At 41.7% G+C, this 19692-nt stretch overlaps 1 protein-coding gene across 2 annotated transcripts in view; it reads left to right on the forward strand.

Moving 5' to 3' along the window:
* LOC139578824 (thyroid hormone receptor alpha-like) overlaps positions 1-19692 on the forward strand; it is a 73085-nt gene that overhangs the window by 30409 nt on the left and 22984 nt on the right. For both annotated transcript variants that reach the window (XR_011675624.1, XM_071406879.1), the window contains exon 3: positions 11490-11775. Coding sequence is in view for 1 of the 2 variants with exons in the window: in XM_071406879.1 (XP_071262980.1) it covers positions 11720-11775 (56 nt within the window). In the remaining variant the exon portion in view is untranslated. The remainder of the gene's footprint in view (positions 1-11489; positions 11776-19692) is intronic.

A 19692-nucleotide genomic window follows, 5' to 3' on the forward strand; every position in this document is an offset into this window, starting at 1 on the left:
AATCAACGATATACAAATTGGCTTAATTATTTATTTCCTAACCAGCTAATCAAATCACAGAAATAAATAAAGAAACAATATAGTTATTGGCTACTAACACAATGCATTGATAAGTCCCTAGTGGGCTAAACCGGTATGAGGGATTGGTAGACAATGGCAAGGGGTGGGGACAGATAAAAAGCAGGAAAGACCAAATGGATTTACTACACACAGTTGATAATTATATTAATTGAAATGCTAATCCTTTGCACATGAACAGCCACTCATTCAAAAATAATAGCAACGTATATATTTACGCTCATATGTCTTTGTTGTCTTCTCTGTTGGAATCGCCGGTCCGTCTGCTGGAGAGTCAGTTCATCAGAGTCTCTGGTTAACTTCCCCAGAAGTCACAATGTCTTCCGTAGTTTCCGCTTTCTCAGGGGCTCTGTATAGTGCCTGTTGTAATGGTTACGCCCGGCGTACAGATGGTAATTGCATAGGACAGATGCTTCCGCGGTTGTCGGTATTCTCATACAAGACTTATGTAATTTCCAGCTGCAAACTAGTAATTCTACGTCTAGGATTTGCTCTTATTCTGTAGTGATCGATAGTCTAGTCTCAGAGTTGAGCCATGTAGCCAACACTACACGCTGTCTGGTCTCCTGGCCTATAGAGTTGTAGTTCTTAACTATTTCACATGTAGCATCAGCTGCATGTTTTCTAGTCTTCTTAACCATTCGTGACGTCCGGCTTACCGTGTGTCTCTTTGGCATGAATTGTACATTTCATCACGGGTGGTTTTATACTCTGGAGTAAAAAAGGGCAGTTCCATGATGCCTGATGTACTGTCTGGCTCACGGGGGTGTGCCCATTGACTAGTTAAACTTTATATGAAAATCCATACCCTCGTTTAGAAGGTTAACATCACATTACATATTTTCACAAATAGTTTCATATTTACTCATTCATTTTATCCAACGTCTAGATGCAAAGTGTACACAAACAGAGATACAGTAATGTGGGTCTCCTGTCTTTCATGAGGTCACCAAATGAAACAACTTCGTCATGACTGTCCCTTAGGTGTCCACGGACCACTCCCACATTGTCAAAAATATGAATTATTCAAACTTTTGATATCCAAGGGTCTCTCTGTGTTCCACAGTTTACATTCCAACCTCGAACACTACAGAGCATAAGAGGCAGCGTATTGTATGACCGCCATAAAACAGCAGACTACCCACGCTGTAGAGCGGACCCACTGTAACATGATCCTTGAGATCATCACAGGAGGGTTATGACACTTGGCAGGCATGTTTGTTCTATGTTGAACTAAGTTTATGAACAACATTTTCAAAAGAGCAGCATGGCAACTTGTAGCGCTGTTTTGTACAAAACAATTTGCTTTTCACTCTTGTCGCAGAATGCTTCCTTTTGTCAGCATGTGATACTAGTGATTTAATCCACCACTTGCATGAGCTCTGATCCATAAGCTACATTATTCACCTAAGTTGGTCATAAGCAATTTAGCACTAGGTTTATTAGGCTGTAACATTGATAAGGCAGCATTCATCAGGAATTTCTGTAGGAGGATCTTATTTGTCTAACTATGAACAGGATTTTGCCCAAACAGATTTTTTACCCAAATGTATAACTGATTTTAGTGGGGGACAATACATTAAAATATAATTTGGGTTGGATGTAAGTACAGATTTATGTCATGTCTTCAAGAGATTGTATTATCTGTTTTAATTTAATTGTGCTTTCACAATAGCTGATGTACAATACCAGTCAAAAGTTTGGACACACCTACTCATTCAAGGGTTTTTCTTTAGCTTTACAATTTTTGTATTTATTGTAGAATAATAGTGAAGACATCAAAACTGTGAAATAACACATATGGAATCATGTAGTAACCATTAAAGTGTTAAACAAATCAAAATATATTTGAGCTTCTTCAAAATAGCCACCCTTTGCCTTGACAGCTTTGCACATTCTTGGCACTCTCTCAACCAGCTTCATGAGGAATGCTTTTCAAACCGTCTTGAAAGAGTTGCCACTTATGCTGAGCACTTGTTGGCTGCTTTTCCTTCACTCTGCGGTCCAACTCATCCCAAAAATCTCAAATTTGGACTCATCAGACCAAAGGACAGATTTCCACGGGTCTAATGTCCATTGCTCTTGTTTCTTGGCCCAATCAAGCCTCTTCTTCATATTGATGTCCTTTAGTAGTGGTTTCTTTGCAGCAATTCGACCATGAAGGCCTGATTCACAAAGTCTCCTCTGAACATTTGCTGTTAAGATGTGTCTGTTACTTGAACTTTGAATCATTTATTTGGGCTGTAATCTGAGGTGCAGTTAACTCTCATTCACTTATCCTCTGCAGCAGAGGTAACTCTGGGTTTTCCTTTCCTGTGGCAGTCCTCTTGAGTGCCAATTTCATCATAGCACTTGATGGTTTGAAGTTTACGTTTTCCGTATTGACTGACCTTCATGTCTTAAAGTAATGATGGACTGTTTCTCTTTGCTTATTTGAGCGGTTCTTGCCATAATATGTACTTGGTCTTTTACCAAATAGGGCTATCTTCTGTATACCACCCCTACCTTGTCACAACACAACTGATTGGCTCAAACGCATTAAGAAGTAAAGAAATTCCACAGATTAATTTTTAACAAGGCACACCTGTTAATTGAAATGCATTCCAGGTGACTACCTCATGAAGCTGGTTGAGAGAATGCCAAGCGTGTGCAAAGCTGTCAAGGCAAAGGCTGGCTACATTGACAATACATTTTGATTTGTTTAACACTTTTCTTGGTTACTGCATGAGTTCATATGTGTTATTTCATAGTTTTGATGTTTCCACTATTATTATATGATGTAAAAAAATAAAGAAAAACCCTTGAATGAGTAGGTGTGTCCAAACGTTTAACTGGTACTGTAAGTTATTAGAACAATTCCCGTCCCCTTCAATGGGTTAAAATATATACTAATTAGTTTGCAAGAACACTACTATTCAAATCAAATTTAATTTGTCACATGCGCCGAATACAACAGATGTAGACCTTACAGTGAAATGCTTACTTACAAGCCCTTAACTCATACTTTTATTGTTTTATTTGTCTTTGATAATCTATTTAAAAAAAGATTTAGAAATTGCAATGAGGGCTTTTTGTAAACATTGATGGACAGTGTTGAATATAGGCTATATTTAAATGCCCCTTGCCTCATCCAGTTTAGACATTTCAGTATTGTGCACAAGCTGCTAGGCAGAAATGGTAGCCATACATGCAAAATAGCTTGCCTATGTAGAGTGAGATGGCAAGGTTTTGAAAATCCGTCTCAACCACCTGAAAATTGGTATTCGTTAGATTTCTCTTAAATGTGAAGTGGTTTGTAGAAATCAAATATCACATATTCATACCAAAGGATTTGGGAAACATCAGGATTTTCTACGGTCCTATTTGAAAGGGATAGTGCATCCAAATGAATTACATATTTAAGTGTTTGTTTCTTATGGAGAAGGAGAGACTGCAATCCATCCTAGGGTTAGCCACTGCCACCAACCGTTAATATTAGCATTTTCTAACCAAAAACCAATGTAATGTCCCGCAGTTGCCATACTCAAAAGTCCGGGCCCAAATAATTTCAAAGTATCTTCAAACCAAGTGGTCCAATTTTTGTGTATTTAACTTTTTAAAGAGTCATGAATACATCCGGTCTATGACTTGACATTTTTTTTATTCCACTCTAGTCATGGGGCTAAGCCATGTGAAATGATGGCGAATTGCAGAAAATGAGCTTCAAAACTGAAATGAAATGTTCAGTTAGCAGTCAAACATACAACACACAGTAGAGAACACAAGCATGGGGACCCTTGCATGTTTTGTCCCAATTCACTTTCATAACCTAGCAAGGTGGAAGCAGCCTGATCGCTCTGTTTACCATTCTATCATGATATCTGAAGTGAAATAGAAAGGTGAATGCATTGATTAGGTTAGTTCCACCATGCTAATCATAACCACCATTTATAATGTAATCAGTGCTCTGTGTTTGTGTGTTACCAACCAGTATCTTTGATGAAGGGCCAGGAGTTGATCTACACTGCCATGCTCATCAATGGGGCGCTGGCAAAGACCTTACCTCCAGCCTCACCTCTTGCCCGCTCACCAACGGTCGTCGACGGGGGGACCAGATTTTGGTAGGTTTAGTCTGAACTGTTCAAACTGTTTGTTTGTCAGATATCACCTATCCTAACTGCCATCGGTAATAGAAAGTGACTGTGTATGTGTTCACAGATGCATCTATGGAGCCAGTACTTGGAGACTTGCAAGATGATGTGATAACGTCCAGACTGACAGGCGGTCTTGATACTGATGTCTCTAAATGGAGAGTCCTGGCACCCGGCATAAACATTTTACTAGACACAACTTACTTGTATTGTCTTTTTGGATTTTTGAGCTACCCAAGTTCCCAACAGCATTTGGCAATTACACTGCTACAGTTAGGCCCTAATGCTAAGGCTACACACGAATGCCAGATAAAAAATAATGAAAGAAAAACCTCAATGTAGCCTATATGAATTGCACAAGACTTATACATTTATGGATTTTTAATAGTTTTATTTTTATTCAACCCGCCTGCCACCCACCTGTCCTTCATCCACACAATATTTCATGACCTTAAACCCGCCCGCCCGCAGGTATTATAAATCAACAGGTGTCCAAATTGACCGGGAGAAAAAATAATCCCATTGGAAAAAAGTTATTTTTATTCACTGATGGAAATACCAGTCGATGGAAATAAGTTTGACAGTCAAATGTATCGGTCTATAGGTCCATTTGCATAATTTTGTGGAATTAGATTGGCGCCTGTGTATTTTCATTAGTCTTCATGTATCTTATTTATCACACATGCATAACATACAGAGAGAGCCTATTTTGAGCAGAATATCACCTCAGACAGCGCTAGAGATGCTGCTGCAGCTCCTCAGCTCATTGCTGCTAGAGTGTAACGTGTTTTATAAGCCCAGTCATTGTGCAACAGTTCTACATAAAAACACATTTTAATTTCTCAATTGGTAATTGAAGCAGGCCTCCCATTTGCCATCTAATTGCATAGGCAACGGTAGGCAGGCTATCAGCGCGTCTCCCACCACTTTGCAATGTGAGCTGGAGGCAGTAGGGTATGCATTTTGAAAACATATACTTAATTGTTTGAAACCTGAACGTTTTACTTCATATTATGAGGCATGTCTTACCTTGCTTCAGTGTATCGGCTAAATCCGACCATAGAAACATGGAGGCAATTATTTTTTAAAGACTTCATATCTATACCATTGAAACCAGCATTTCTCTCCTGTTCTTTTTTCCATTGTCCAGAAGCCAAAGGCACAATCCTAGTCATATTAGCAACCCATCGTAGTTGTTGCATCTTTAGATTCCCCCTCTTTCTACGTTTCTAACGGAGAAACTCATCTCTGTCACATATGGAACCGCTCGCATCAGGTGAGCTGTTTAGAATGGTGTTTTGGTGCGTTTTATTCGCTGCTTCATTACAGAAGTTACATGTTCTGTTAAGATGAATTACCATCATCTAAATGTCATTCTGAGCACCGTCGGAGGACGCCCTAATGTATCCAGTATACAGTTGAAGTCGGAAGTTTACATACACCTTAGCAAATACATTTAAACTCAGTTTTTCACAATTCCTGACATTTAATCCTAGTAACAATTCCCTGTCTTAGGTCAGTTAGGATCACCACTTTATTTTAAGAATGTGAAATGTCAGAATAATAGTAGAGTGATTTATTTCAGCTTTCATTTCTTTCATCACATTCCCAGTGGGTCAGAAGTTTACATACACTCGATTAGTATTTGGTAGCATTGCCTTTAAATTGTTTAACTTGGGTCAAACGTTTCGGGTAGCCTCCACAAGCGTCCCACAATAAGTTGGGTGAATTTTGGCCCATTCCTCCTGACAGAGCTGGTGTAACTGAGTCAGGTTTGTAGACCTCATTGCTCGCAAAGGCTTTTTCAGTTCTGCCCACAAATTTTCTATGGGATTGAGGTCAGGGCTTTGTGATGGCCACTCCAATACCTTGACTTTGTTGTCCTTAAGCCATTTTGCCACAACTTTGGAAGTATGCTTGGGGTAATTGTCCAATTGGAAGACCCATTTGCGTCCAAGCTTTAACTTCCTGACTGATGTCTTGATATGTTGCTTCAATATATCCACATCATTTTCCTGCCTCATGAAGCCATCTAGTTTGTGAAGTGCACCAGTCTCTCCTGCAGCAATGCACCCCCGCAACATGATGCTGCCACCCCCGTGCTTCCCGGTTGGGATGGTGTTCTTCGGCTTTCAAGCCTCCCCCTTTTTCCTCCAAACATAACGATGGTCATTATGGCCAAAAGGTTTTATTTTTGTTTCGTCAGACCAGAGGACATTTCTCCAAAAAGTACGATCTTTGTCCCTATGTGCAGTTGCAAACCGTAGTCTGGCTTTTTAATGGTGGTTTTGGAGCAGTGGCTTCTTCCTTGTTGAGCGGCCTTTTATGTTGTCGATATAGGACTTGTTTTACTGTGTATATACATACTTCTGTACCTGTTTCCTCCAGCATCTTCACACGGTCCTGTGCTGTTCTGGGATTGATTTACACTTTTCGCACCAAAGTACGTTCATCTCTAGGAGACCGAACGCGTCTCCTTCCTGAGCGGTATGATGGCTGTGTGGTCCCATGGTGTTTATACTATTGTCTGTACAGATGAACGTGGTACCTTCAGGCGTTTGGAAATTGCTCCCAAGGATGAACCAGACTTGTGGAGGTCTACAATTTTTTTTCTGAGGTCTTGGCTGATTTTCTTTTGATTTTCCCATGATGTCAAGCAAAGAGGCACTGAGTTTGAAGGTAGGCCTTGAAATACATCCACAGGTACACCTCCAATTGACTCAAATTATGTCAATTAGCCTATCAGAAGCTTCTAAAGCCATGACATCTTTTTCTGGAATTTTCCAAGCTGTTTAAAGGCACAGTCAACTTAGTGTATGTAAACCCACTGGAATTGTGATACAGTAAATTATAAGTGAAACAATTGTTTGAAAAATTACTTGTCATGCACAAAGTAGATGTCCTAACCGACTTGCCAAACTATAGTTTGTTAACAAGAAATTTGTGGATTGGTTGAAAAATGAAAATGAGTTTTAATGACTGAGACTTCAACTGTATGTGTGTCCGTGTGTGTCCCATTAGTGCTTTACATCATGTGCTATAGAGCGTGAACAAGGTCTGACCTGAAATCACACGCGCCATCTAGCAACAGAAGTCAAATCAAAATCATCAAATCAAATTTTATTTGTCACATACACATGGTTAGCAGATGTTAATGCGAGTGTAGCGAAATGCTTGTGCTTCTAGTTCTGATAATGCAGTAATAACCAACGAGTAATCTAACCTAACAATTTCACAACAGCTACCTTATACACACAAGTGTAAAGGGATGAAGAATATGTACATAAGATATATGAATGAGTGATGGTACAGAACGGCATAGGCAAGATGCAGTAGATGGTATCGAGTACAGTATATACCTATGAGATGCGTAATGTAGGGTATGTAAACATTATATTAAGTGGCATTGTTTAAAGTGGCTAGTGATACATTTTTTACATGTATGGCAGCAGCCACTCAATGTTAGTGGTGGCTGTTTAACAGTCGGATGGCCTTGAGATAGAAGCTGTTTTTCAGTCTCTCGGTCCCTGCTTTGATGCACCTGTACTGACCTCGCCTTCTGGATGATAGCAGGGTGAACAGGCAGTGGCTCGGGTGGTTGTTGTCCTTGATGATCTTTATGGCCTTCCTGTGATCGGGTGGTGTAGGTGTCCTGGAGTGCAGGTAGTTTGCCCCCGGTGATGCGTTGTGCAGACCTCACTACCCTCTGGAGAGCCTTACGGTTGTGGGCGGGGCAGTTGCCGTACCAGGCGGTTATACAGCCCGACAGGATGCTCTCGATTGTGCATCTGTAAAAGTTTGTGAGTGCTTTTGGTGACAAGCCGAATTTCTTCAGCCTCCTGAGGTTGAAGAGGCGCTGCTGCGCCGCCTTCACCACGCTGTCTATGTGGGTGGACCAATTCAGTTTGTCCGTGATGTGTACGCCGAGGAACTTAAAACTTTCTAACCTCTCCAGTGCAACAGAAGTGAAGTGATTACTGGGGAAACAGTCGGTTTTCTCTCTCTATGTTTAATGGAACTGTGCAGGCTATCCTGACTAGTACTCGTATTGCAACAATGAAACAGTAGATATTTACTCTACTCTATTCAATGTATTTATATATGTTCTGTCCAGTATACTGTGTACTCTATGAACCTGTCTTGCCACACCCCTTTTTCCATACAGATGCTTCATCTATTTCAAAGCATTGATTAAATTAGGTATAGGTCACTAAACATTAGCTTCAGTGTTTGACTAATGCATTGATCAGCAATGGATCCATTGTATGTTGAGTCGACGTGGGATGTTGCACTATTCCTTCATTCTACCCCTTGATCCTAGATAACACAAGTCTGACTGTGACTGTGTATGCAGTTTACACACACAACAAAAGCAGGACACGCACTTAACATAGGGGGCAATCTGGAATATAAGGGGCAATCTGGAATATTTACTGCTGCTCAATGGTCATTTCAGTTGAAGATACAAACCCATTGATTCTTGAAGAATATAACTTCTAACAGCTTCATGAGCTTAGTTCAACTGTTTTACCTTATCATAACCCAAAATATAAGCAAATTGTACTCTCTTTTTTTGTCATTTCAATTTGTGGTGAAACAATGTATAGTTTTGAAATATTTGTATTATCATATTGATCTCATGGGCTATCAAGTGGAGGGACTGCTGTTGGGCTGCAACACAAACTCGGAATTGTGGCTTTTTGCAGACAAGCATTATAAATCCAGAATTAGCCATTGGCTAGCCGCTCACAAAAGCTCAAAGGATAGGTTTCCTAGACAAATGGTCTGTTTCTAGAACATTCTCATACACACACAATCTGCACTGTGTCACCAGCTTTTAGTCACACCTCCTGGTAGCTGAGTTATACTGAACAAAAATATCAATATAAACTGGGTGGTTCAAGCCCTGAATGCTGAATAGCTGAAAGCCGTGGTATATTTATTTTTTGAATTTTTTTACTTCACCTTTTTATTTAACCAGGTAGGCCAGTTGAGAACAAGTTCTCATTTAGAACTGCGACCTGGCCAAGATAAAGCAAAGCAGTGCGACACAAACAACACGGAGTTACACATGGAATAAACAAGCGCACAGTCAATAACACAATAGAAAAAAAAATCAATATAGCAAATTAACAGTGATAGATGAGCAGATGATGATGTTGAAGTAGAAATAATGGTGTGCAGAAAAGTAAATAAAAACAATATGGGGATGAGGTAGGTAGATTTGGTGGGCTTTTTACAGATGGGCTATGTACAGCTGCAGCGATCGGTTAGCTGCTCAGATAGCTGATGTTTAAAGTTAATGAGGGAAATATATAAGTCTCCAGCTTCAGCAATTTTTGCAATTCGTTCCAGTCATTGGCAGCAGAGAACTGGAAGGAAAGGCGGCCAAAGGACATGTTGGCTTTGGGGATGGCCAGTGACATTTACCTGCTGGAGCGCGTGCTATGGGTGGATGTTGTTATCGTGACCAGTGAGCTGAGATAAGGCGGAGCTTTACCTAGCATCGACTTATAGATGACCTGGAGCCAGTGGGACTGGTGACGAATATGTAGCGTGGGCCAGCCAACTAGAGCATACAGGTCGCAGTGGTGGGTGTTTATAAGGGGCTTTGGTAACAAAACGGATGGCACTGTGATAGACTGCATCCAGTTTGCTGAGTAGACTATTGGAAGCTATTTTGCAAATGACATCGCCGAAGTCGAGGATCGGTAGGATAGTCAGTTTTACGAGGGTATGTTTGGCGGCATGAGTGAAGGAGGCTTTGTTGCAAAATAGGAAGCCGATTCTAGATGTAATTTTGGATTGGAGATGTTTAATATGAGTCTGGAAGGAGAGTTTACAGTCTAGCCAGACAACTAGGTATTTGTAGTTGTCCACCGCTAATCGGGCGAGCGGGTGTGGGCAGCGAACGGTTGAAAAGCATGCATTTGGTTTTACTAGCGTTTAAGAGCAGTTGGAGACCACTGATGGAGTGTTATATATCAGCCCTTATACCATAGGTATGACAAAACATTTATTTTTATTGGTCTAATTACATTTGGTAATCAGTTTATAATAGCAATGAGGCACCTCGGGCGTTTGTGATATACAGCTAAGGGCGGTGTCCTAGCACTCCGCATTGCATCGTGCTTAAGAACAGCCCTTAGCCGTGGTATATTGGCCATATACCACACCCCCTCGGGCCTTATTGCTTAAACACAAAATGCAACAATTTCAACGATTTTACTGAGTTACAGTTCAAAAAAGGAAATCAGTCAATTGAAATAAATTCATTAGGCCCTAATCTATGGATGTCATGACTGTGCAGGGGTGCAGCCATGGGTGGCCTGAGAGGGCATAGGCCCACCCACTGGGGAGCCAGGCCCAGCCAGTCGGAATGAGTTTTTCCCCACAAAAGGGCTTTATTAGAGACAGAAATACTCCTCAGTTTCATCAGCTGTCTGGGTGGCTGGTCTCAGAGGATCACACAGGTAAAGAAGCCGGATGTGGAGGTCCTGGGCAGGAGTGGATACACATGGTATTGGGTTGTGAGGCCGGATGGACGTACAGCCAAATTCTCTAAAACAACGTTGGAGGCGGCTTATGGTAGAGAAATTAACATTAAATTCTCTGTCAACAGCTCTGGGGGACATTCCTACAGTCAGCATTCCAATTGCACGTTCCCTCAACTTGAGACCTCTGTGGCATTGTGTTGTGTGACAAAACTGCACATGTTAGTCGCCTTTTTTTATCCCCAGCCAGCACAAGGTGCACCTGTGTGAGAAAGGTTCATGCTGTTTAATCAGCTTAATATACCACACCTGTCAGGTGGATGGATTATCATGGCAAATGAGAAATGTTCACTAACAGGGATGTAAACAAATTTGTGCACAAAATGTGAGAGAAATAAGCTTTTTGTGAGTATGGAAAAATTCTGGGATCTTTTATTTCAGCTCATGAAACATGGCCCCAACTCTTTACATGTTGCGTTTATATTTTTGTTCAGTATATTTAACTATAGAGTGGACAACAACAACAAAACTGTCATGAATTATTTATTGCTCTCCAAAATATTTAAATGCCATAATACTTTCAGTTGAATGATTTCAGTAAAATTGATCAACCGCTATTAATATACCTTTTAGATATAACAGCTATTATAAATTCATAAAGGTTACCAGTGGTCTCATAATGCATTTATGTCTTACTATATGTTGTATATTTTATGTATCTGTTCGTCTCTGCTAATCTTCAACATGGTTCAAACATTTTCTAATTTCTCTGTTTGTCCCCTCACAGGTTCCAGAGGGGTCTCCTTTTCTCAGCACATCACGTGCAGCAAGCCTCTAGAACTGGGGGTGGGCCTGCCCCACTGATGTTCCACACAACCATCTCCAGGGAACGGGTCACCGCTGCCATCCTTCGATGGCCGTCGTTTGACGGAGAAAACTGCGAATGCTGAGCAGGCTAGTGAGGTTGGGGCCCGCCCTCAGTCTCCGCTCATTGGCCGCTGGATGGAATTGAGGTGAATGGAGCCCATTTCCAACGTCGAGGACCCCAACTCATCAGAGGGAGATGAGAAACGGTCAGTCCATGTTCCTCCCAGTTCCCTGGTGTGTACGAAGGGGATTTCTGTGTGTGGGTTTGTAACAACAATGTCGTAACATTTCAGATACACAATACAGCACTTAGTTCATCCCAAAATATTTTTTAACGCTGCCTCTGAGGATTGCATAACAGTGTGTCATATGTAGAGAGGAAGAGAGAGAAGTTATATAATGTAATTTAATATATAAATCTGGAGATCCAGATTTATATATCCAGTTACACACACACACACACACTGGCTTGGACGCTCACACACACTCCATAGATCTACAGTAAACACAATGTAAAAATGAGGGGAGGAATGTAGAGGGAGTTGTAGAGAAGCACTGCCTTCTGCCCAACACGTGCCCTCACATGCGTAGCGCCTTCCTTCTCATTAAATGTGCAGATGCTGAATTTATCCAGTAAATTGGAGTCACATTTTTAAATGAGCACAGACCGCGGTAGAGAAATACACACATTAGATTTAAAATCTGTTTGTGTCAAATGTACTGTATTTTATATGTTAATGAAGGGATGTATGGATTATATGCCTATACTACAGAGGATGTGGTGGAGGTGTATGGTGTGTGAGTATGTTTGTTTGTTTATGTGTGCATGCGTTCATGTGTGTGTGTCCACTGTGCAGGGATTAACATAACAGAGTGTAGGATTAGGGGGGGGTCAGATGGAACGGCAGGAAAGCAGAGGACAACTCAGGACACATCAATATGTGACGCCAGCAGGGGATTGTCTCTGGTGTGTCGCTATTTATGTTTCGATGTGTGGGTGTGTGCATCTGTGTGCATGTGTGTATGTCGCTGTGTGTGTGTGTGTGTGTGTGTGTGTGTGTGCGGAGGATGTCTGTGCACATGCATGTGTCCTTGTGTGAGCTGCCTCATTCCCCCCCCCCGGTGATCTCTGAGTCACTCAGCTCTTTGGTCTCACACACACACGGAGCCCTGCGGCAATCACAGTGATGCCGCTACTGTGTGTGCCCATGTGTGTGTGTGTGCGCATTAGGATTAACTCTAGAGAGCAGCGTCTGAACATTCTCAGGGAAGTTTGGCGCCCACCACATCATTTCACTGTGTGAAAAAGGAAGCATTTATGAATACAAATATATTCAGGGGCCTTGCTTATCCACTCTGAAGATCAACAGCGGAACCAAAGAGTCCTCAAGCTGTTTCAAATTCAAACCTTTATTATTCATTAACTTCAGGTACAAGTGGATATTGATATTAACTTAATGCATTGATCAATATTCTCTTTCAGTATCACTTTAGATCAGGGCTCTCCAACTCTGTTCCTGAAGAGCTACCCTCCTGTATGTTTTCGCTCCAACCTCAATTGTAAATAACCTGATTAAGTTTATCAACCCGCTAATTATTATAATCATATGCACTAGATTAGGGTTGGAGCGAAAATCTGCAGGACGGTAGCTCTCCAGGAACAGGGTTGAAGAGCCCTGCTTTAGATAATTGTTAAGAATATTCAATAATACATTATCTAGATAAGTGAAGTAAAAATAATAAAATTTCTCAGTACTCACCTTCCTTGACTGATCTTACGTGTCCTGTAAAATGGGGTCAGTGTTTAACTTGATGCACACGACGTGTGTACACATACAGCATGTCCCCAGAGATGACTGTAGATAAGATTTAACAACATTTCTCTCTATTTTTGTTGTTCCCCAACCTGATCTCAGAGCATTTCATATTATTCTGTACTTAAATCCGACATACTCCATTTAGTATAATGTGGTATGTATTAATTTGTGGAAGTCCATCACCCATTTCGTATGATATGTTACGAATTACAATTCGTATTGTACTGTACATTATGTTACGAATTTGCAAAACATGTTATATGTTACGAATTCTAGCTAGGTGGCTAACTTTAGCTAGGCTAGGGCTTAGGGTTGTGTTTAGGCTAACCCTTATGTTAAAGGGTTAAGGTTAGCGGAAGGGTTAGCTAATATGCTACTTAGTTTCAAAGTAGCTAAGACAGCATCTTAAATTGTCTGATAAGATTCAAACTTGCAACCTTTGGGTTGCTAGACGTTCGCGTTATACGCCCGACCATCCACCCTACTTTAGTTTTGGCCTTCAGTAACCATCTGTCTTATGTAACAATGCCAAGTGTAACATATCATACCAAATGGGGTACACAGATTTACTTACAGAATAATATGAAATGCTCTGAGACCAGGTTGTGTTCCCATCAGACTCAAACACTATGTTCTGTCCTGCAACAACAAGCCTGTTTATTATTCACAAGCTTTTTCCTGCATGGGTGACATCCTAGCACCGCGTGTGTGCGCTTGCATGCGTACACGTGTGTGCGTAGTTATTGACGAATGTTTGGCCTGATGGGGTGGTCAGTGACTGAGAGAATATTGTAATGTTTACGCATGTTAGTTTACTAGGTGGTTAACATAGTTTACTTTGTTATCACAAAGCACAGTACTTCTAATCACGGCCAGATAGTGACAATGGCTACTAGTCATATCAGTGATGCCAGTGTGTGACATCACAGCCTTGATTACTGAAAGCTATGCAGTCCAAGAACCCAGCCAAGTTAATAGGCAGACACACACACCTGACTTCTGAGTGAATAGGCAGCTCAGGAACAGGACCAGATACATAAGACCTCCTGAGGCAAAGAGGATCTGTGAAATGAAACCAGCTAGCAGACCATTAATCCAATCTCAATGTAATGAAAGGTTCAGTAAAGAAAATTCAGTTTGGCCAGTCAGTCGGTGGTCAAGACTTGTCAAACATCAACTTCTTCAGACTAGGATCCTTTTTTCTGAATTTCCGCCTGACTGACGTGGCCAAAGTAAACTGCCTGTTACTCAGGCCCAGAAGCCAGGATATGCATATCATTGGTACCATTGGATAGAAAACACTTTGAAGTTTGTAGAAATGTTAAAATAATTTATGAGACTATAACACAATTGATATGGTAGGAGAAAATCCAAAGAAAAACCAACCTGAATCTTTGTTTTTGAGATCCCATGCTCTTACAATGGAAAGCTATGGGGCATATGCAATTCCAGCTCCCAGATTGCAATTCCTATGGCTTCCACTAGATATCAACAGTCTTTGTTCAAGGTTTCAGGCTTGTTTCCTCCCAAACTAGGAAGAATTTAGAGTTTTAGTACTGGGAGTCAGTTGGAAATCAGTCTGTGCGCACGTGACGAAGAGGACGCACACCTGCTAATTTTGCTTTCCTATTGAACATACTTCTTTCCATATTAAATATTATAGTTTAATTACATTTTAGGGTACCTGAGGATTAAATGGAAACGTATTTTGACTTGTTTTAACAAAGTTTAGCGGTAGCTCTTTGGATTCCTTTCTCTGCATGTTGAACAAGTGGATTACTCAAATCGATGGCGCCAACTAAACTGACTTTTTGGGATATAAAGACGGATTTTATTTAACAAAACGACCATGCATGTTGTAACCTTCGGATTGCAGGTTTGCAACCTGGTAACCTTTTGGATTGCAAATCAGAGGAAGATTTTCAAAAAGTAAGAGAATATTTAATCACTATTTGTGATTTTATGAAGCCTGTGCTGGTTGAAAAATATTTTGATGTGGGGTGCCGTCCTCAAACATCGCATGGCATGCTTTCGCTGTAATGCCTATTGTAAATCAGACAATGCAGTTAGATTAACAAGAATTTAAGCTTTTAACCGATATAAGATACTTGTAGGTACCTAAATGTTTAATATCCATAATTGTTGTGATTATTTATTTGAATTGCGCGCCCTCCAATTTCACCGGAAGTTGTCAAAAGGCCTTATTTAGCCTTGACTAGATACACTGCATACAAAGGTATCTTAGCAACTGTAATGCCTTTAACATGATATCCTGTTCCCTGGTGTGGTTTATACAGTGGGGAGAACAAGTATTTGACACACTGCCGATTTTGCAGGTTTTTCTACTTACAAAGCATGTAGAGGTCTGTAATTATTATCATAGGTACACTTCAACTGTGAGACGGAATCTAAAACAAAAATCCAGAAAATCACATTGTATGATTTTTAAGTAATTCATTTGCATTTTATTGCATGACATAAGTATTTGATCATCTACCAACCAGTAAGAATTCCGGCTCTCACAGACCTGTTAGTTTTTCTTTAAGAAGCCCTCCTGTTCTCCACTCATTACCTGTATTAACTGCACCTGTTTGAACTCGTTACCTGTATAAAAGACACCTGTCCACACACTCAATCAAACAGACTCCAACCTCTCCACAATGGCCAAGACCAGAGAGCTGTGTAAGGACATCAGGGATAAAATTGTAGACCTGCACAAGGCTGGAATGGGCTACAGGACAATAGGCAAGCAGCTTGGTGAGAAGGCAACAACTGTTGGCGCAATTATTAGAAAATGGAAGAAGTTCAAGATGACGGTCAATCACCCTCGGTCTGGGGCTCCATGCAAGATCTCACCTCGTGGGGCATCAATGATCAAGGTGAGGGATCAGCCCAGAACTACACGGCAGGACCTGGTCAATGACCTGAAGAGAGCTGGGACCACAGTCTCAAAGAAAACCATTAGTAACACACTATGCCGTCATGGATTAAAATCCTGCAGCGCACGCAAGGTCCCCCTGCTCAAGCCAGCGCATGTCCAGGCCTGTCTGAAGTTTGCCAATGACCATCTGGATGATCCAGAGGAGGAATGGGAGAAGGTCATGTGGTCTGAGGAGACAAAAATAGAGCTTTTTGGTCTAAACACCACTCGCCGTGTTTGGAGGAAGAAGAAGGATGAGTACAACCCCAAGAACACCATCCCAACCGTGAAGCATGGAGGTGGAAACATCATTCTTTGGGGATGCTTTTCTGCAAATGGGACAGGACGACTGCACCGTATTGAGGGGAGGATGGATGGGGCCATGTATCGCGAGATCTTGGCCAACAACCTCCTTCCTTCAGTAAGAGCATTGAAGATGGGTCGTGGCTGGGTCTTCCAGCATGACAACAACCCAAAACACACAGCCAGGGCAACTAAGGAGTGGCTCTGTAAGAAGCATCTCAAGGTCCTGGAGTGGCCTAGCCAGTCTCCAGACCTGAACCCAATAGAAAATCTTTGAAGGGAGCTGAAAGTCCGTACTGCCCAGCGACAGCCCCGAAACTTGAAGGATCTGGAGAAGGTCTGTATGGAGGAGTGGGCCAAAATCCCTGCTGCAGTGTGTGCAAACCTGGTCAAGAACTACAGGAAACGTATGATCTTTGTAATTGCAAACAAAGGTTTCTGTACCAAATATTAAGTTCTGCTTTTCTGATGTATCAAATATTTATGTCATGCAATAAAATGCAAATTAATTACTTAAAAATCATACAATGTGATTTTCTGGATTTTTGTTTTAGATTCCATCTCTCACAGTTGAAGTGTACCTATGATAAAAATGACAGACCTCTACATGCTTTGTAAGTAGGAAAACCTGCAAAATCGGCAGTGTATCAAATACTTGTTCTCCCCACTGTATATACTTTTGGTCATGTTGTGTATGTGGACACCTGCTCTCTGAACATCTTATTTCAAAATCATGGGCATTAATATGGAATTGGTCCCCCATCTGCTGCTATAACAGCCTCCACTCTTCTGGGAAGGCTTTCCACTAGATGTTGCAACATTGCTGCAGAGAGTTGCTTCCATTCAGCCACAAGAGCATTAGTGAGGTCGGGCACTGATGTTGGGCGATTAGGCCTGGTTCGCAGTCGGCGTTCCATTTCATCCCAAAGGTATTCCATGGGGTTGAGGTCAGGGCTCTGTGCAGGCCAATCAAGTTTTTCCACACCGATCTCGACAAACCATTTCTGTATGGACCTCGCTTTGTGCACGGGGGCATTGTCATGCTGAAACAAGAAATGGCCTTCCCCAAACTGTTGCCACAAAGTTGGAAGCACAGAATCGTCTAGAATGTCATTGTATGCTGTAGTGTGAAGATTTCCCTTCACTGGAACTAAGGAACCTAGCCCGAACCATGGAAAACCGCCCCAGACCATTATTCCTCCTCCACCAAACTTTACAGTTGGCACTATGCATTTTGGCAAGTAGCGTTCTCCTGGCCAAACCCAGATTCGTCCAGATGGTGAAGCGTGATTCATCACTCCAGAGAACGTGTTTCCAATCGTGGCGAGCTTTACACCACTCCAACGGAAGCTTGTCATGTCATGGTGATCTTAGGCTTGTGAGCGGCTGCTCGGAAACACATTTCATGAAGCTCCTGACAAACAGTTATTGTGCTGACGTTGCTTCCAGAGGCAGTTTGGGCCTCTGTAGTGATTTTTATAACCAAGGACAGACGATTTTTATGTGCTTCAGCACTCTGTAAGCTTGTGTGGCCAACCACTTCGCGGTTGAGCCGTTGTTGCTCCTAGTCGTTTCCACTTCACAATAACGGCACTAACAGGGCAGACATTTGATGAACTGACTTGTTGGAAAGCAGGCATCCTATGACTGCCAAGTTGAAATTCACTGAGCTCTTCAGTAAAGCCATTCTACTACCAATGTTTGTCTATGGAGCAACGGGTGTGGCTGAAATAGCCAAATCCACTAATTTGAAGGGGTGTCCACATACTTTTGTATGTACAGTCCATTCGGAAAGTATTCAGATTCACCCAACGGTGAAGTATGGTGGTGGCAGCATCATGCTATGGGGATGTTTTTCAACAGCAGGGACTGGGAGACTAGTCAGGATCAAGGGAAAGATGAACGGCGCAAAGTACAGAGATATCCTTGATGAAAACCTGCTCCAGAGTGCTCAGGACCTCAGACCGGGGCGAAGGTTCACCTTCCAAAAGGACAACTACCCTAAGCACACAGCCAAAACAACACAGGAGTGGCTTCGGGACAAGTCAATGTCCTTGAGTTGCCTAGCCAGAGCCCAGACCCAATCTCTCATCTCTGGAGAGATTTGAAAATAGCTGTGCTGCAACACTCCATATCCAACCGGAAAGAGCTTGAGAGGATCTGCAGACAAGAATGGGAGAAACTCCCTAAATACAGGTGTGACAAGCTTGTAGCGTCATACCCAAGAATACACAAAGGTTTTAATCTCTGCCAAAGGTGCTTTTTAAAAAATATATATATATTTTTTATTTCACCTTTATTTAACCAGGTAGGCTAGTTGATAACAAGTTCTAATTTGCAACTGCGACCTGGCCAAGATAAAGCATAGCAGTGTGAACAGACAACTACACATGGAGTAAACAATAAACAAGTCAATAACATGGTAGAAAAAAAGAGAATCTATATACAATGTGTGCAAAAGGCATGAGGTAGGCAATAAATCGAATAATTACAATTTAGCAGATTAAAACTGGAGTGATAAATCATCAGATGATCATGTGCAAGTAGAGATACTGGTGTGCAAAAGAGCAGAAAAGTAAATAAATAAAAGCAGTATGGGGGGTGAGGTAGGTAAATTGGGTGGGCTATATACCGATGGACTATGTACAGCTGCAGCGATCGGTTAGCTGCTCGGATAGCAGATGTTTAAAGTTGTTGAGGGAGATAAAAGTCTCCAACTTCAGAGATTTTTGCAATTCGTTCCAGTCGCAGGCAGCAGAGAACTGGAAGGAAAGGCGTCCAAATGAGGTTTTGGCTTTAGGGATGATCAGTGAGATACACCTGCTGGAGCGCGTGCTACGGGTGGGTGTAGCCATCGTGACCAGTGAACTGAGATAAGGCGGCACTTTACCTAGCATAGCCTTGTAGATGACCTGGAGCCAGTGGGTCTGACGACGAACATGTAGCGAGGGCCAGCCGACTAGGGCATACAGGTCGCAGTGGTGGCTCGTATAAGGTGCTTTAGTAACAAAACGGATGGCACTGTGATAAACTGCATCCAGTTTGCTGAGTAGATTATTGGAGGCTATTTTGTAGATGACATC

Source organism: Salvelinus alpinus, chromosome 6, assembly GCF_045679555.1.
Source record: "Salvelinus alpinus chromosome 6, SLU_Salpinus.1, whole genome shotgun sequence".
In the NCBI taxonomy this organism is placed as follows: Eukaryota; Metazoa; Chordata; class Actinopteri; order Salmoniformes; family Salmonidae; genus Salvelinus; species Salvelinus alpinus.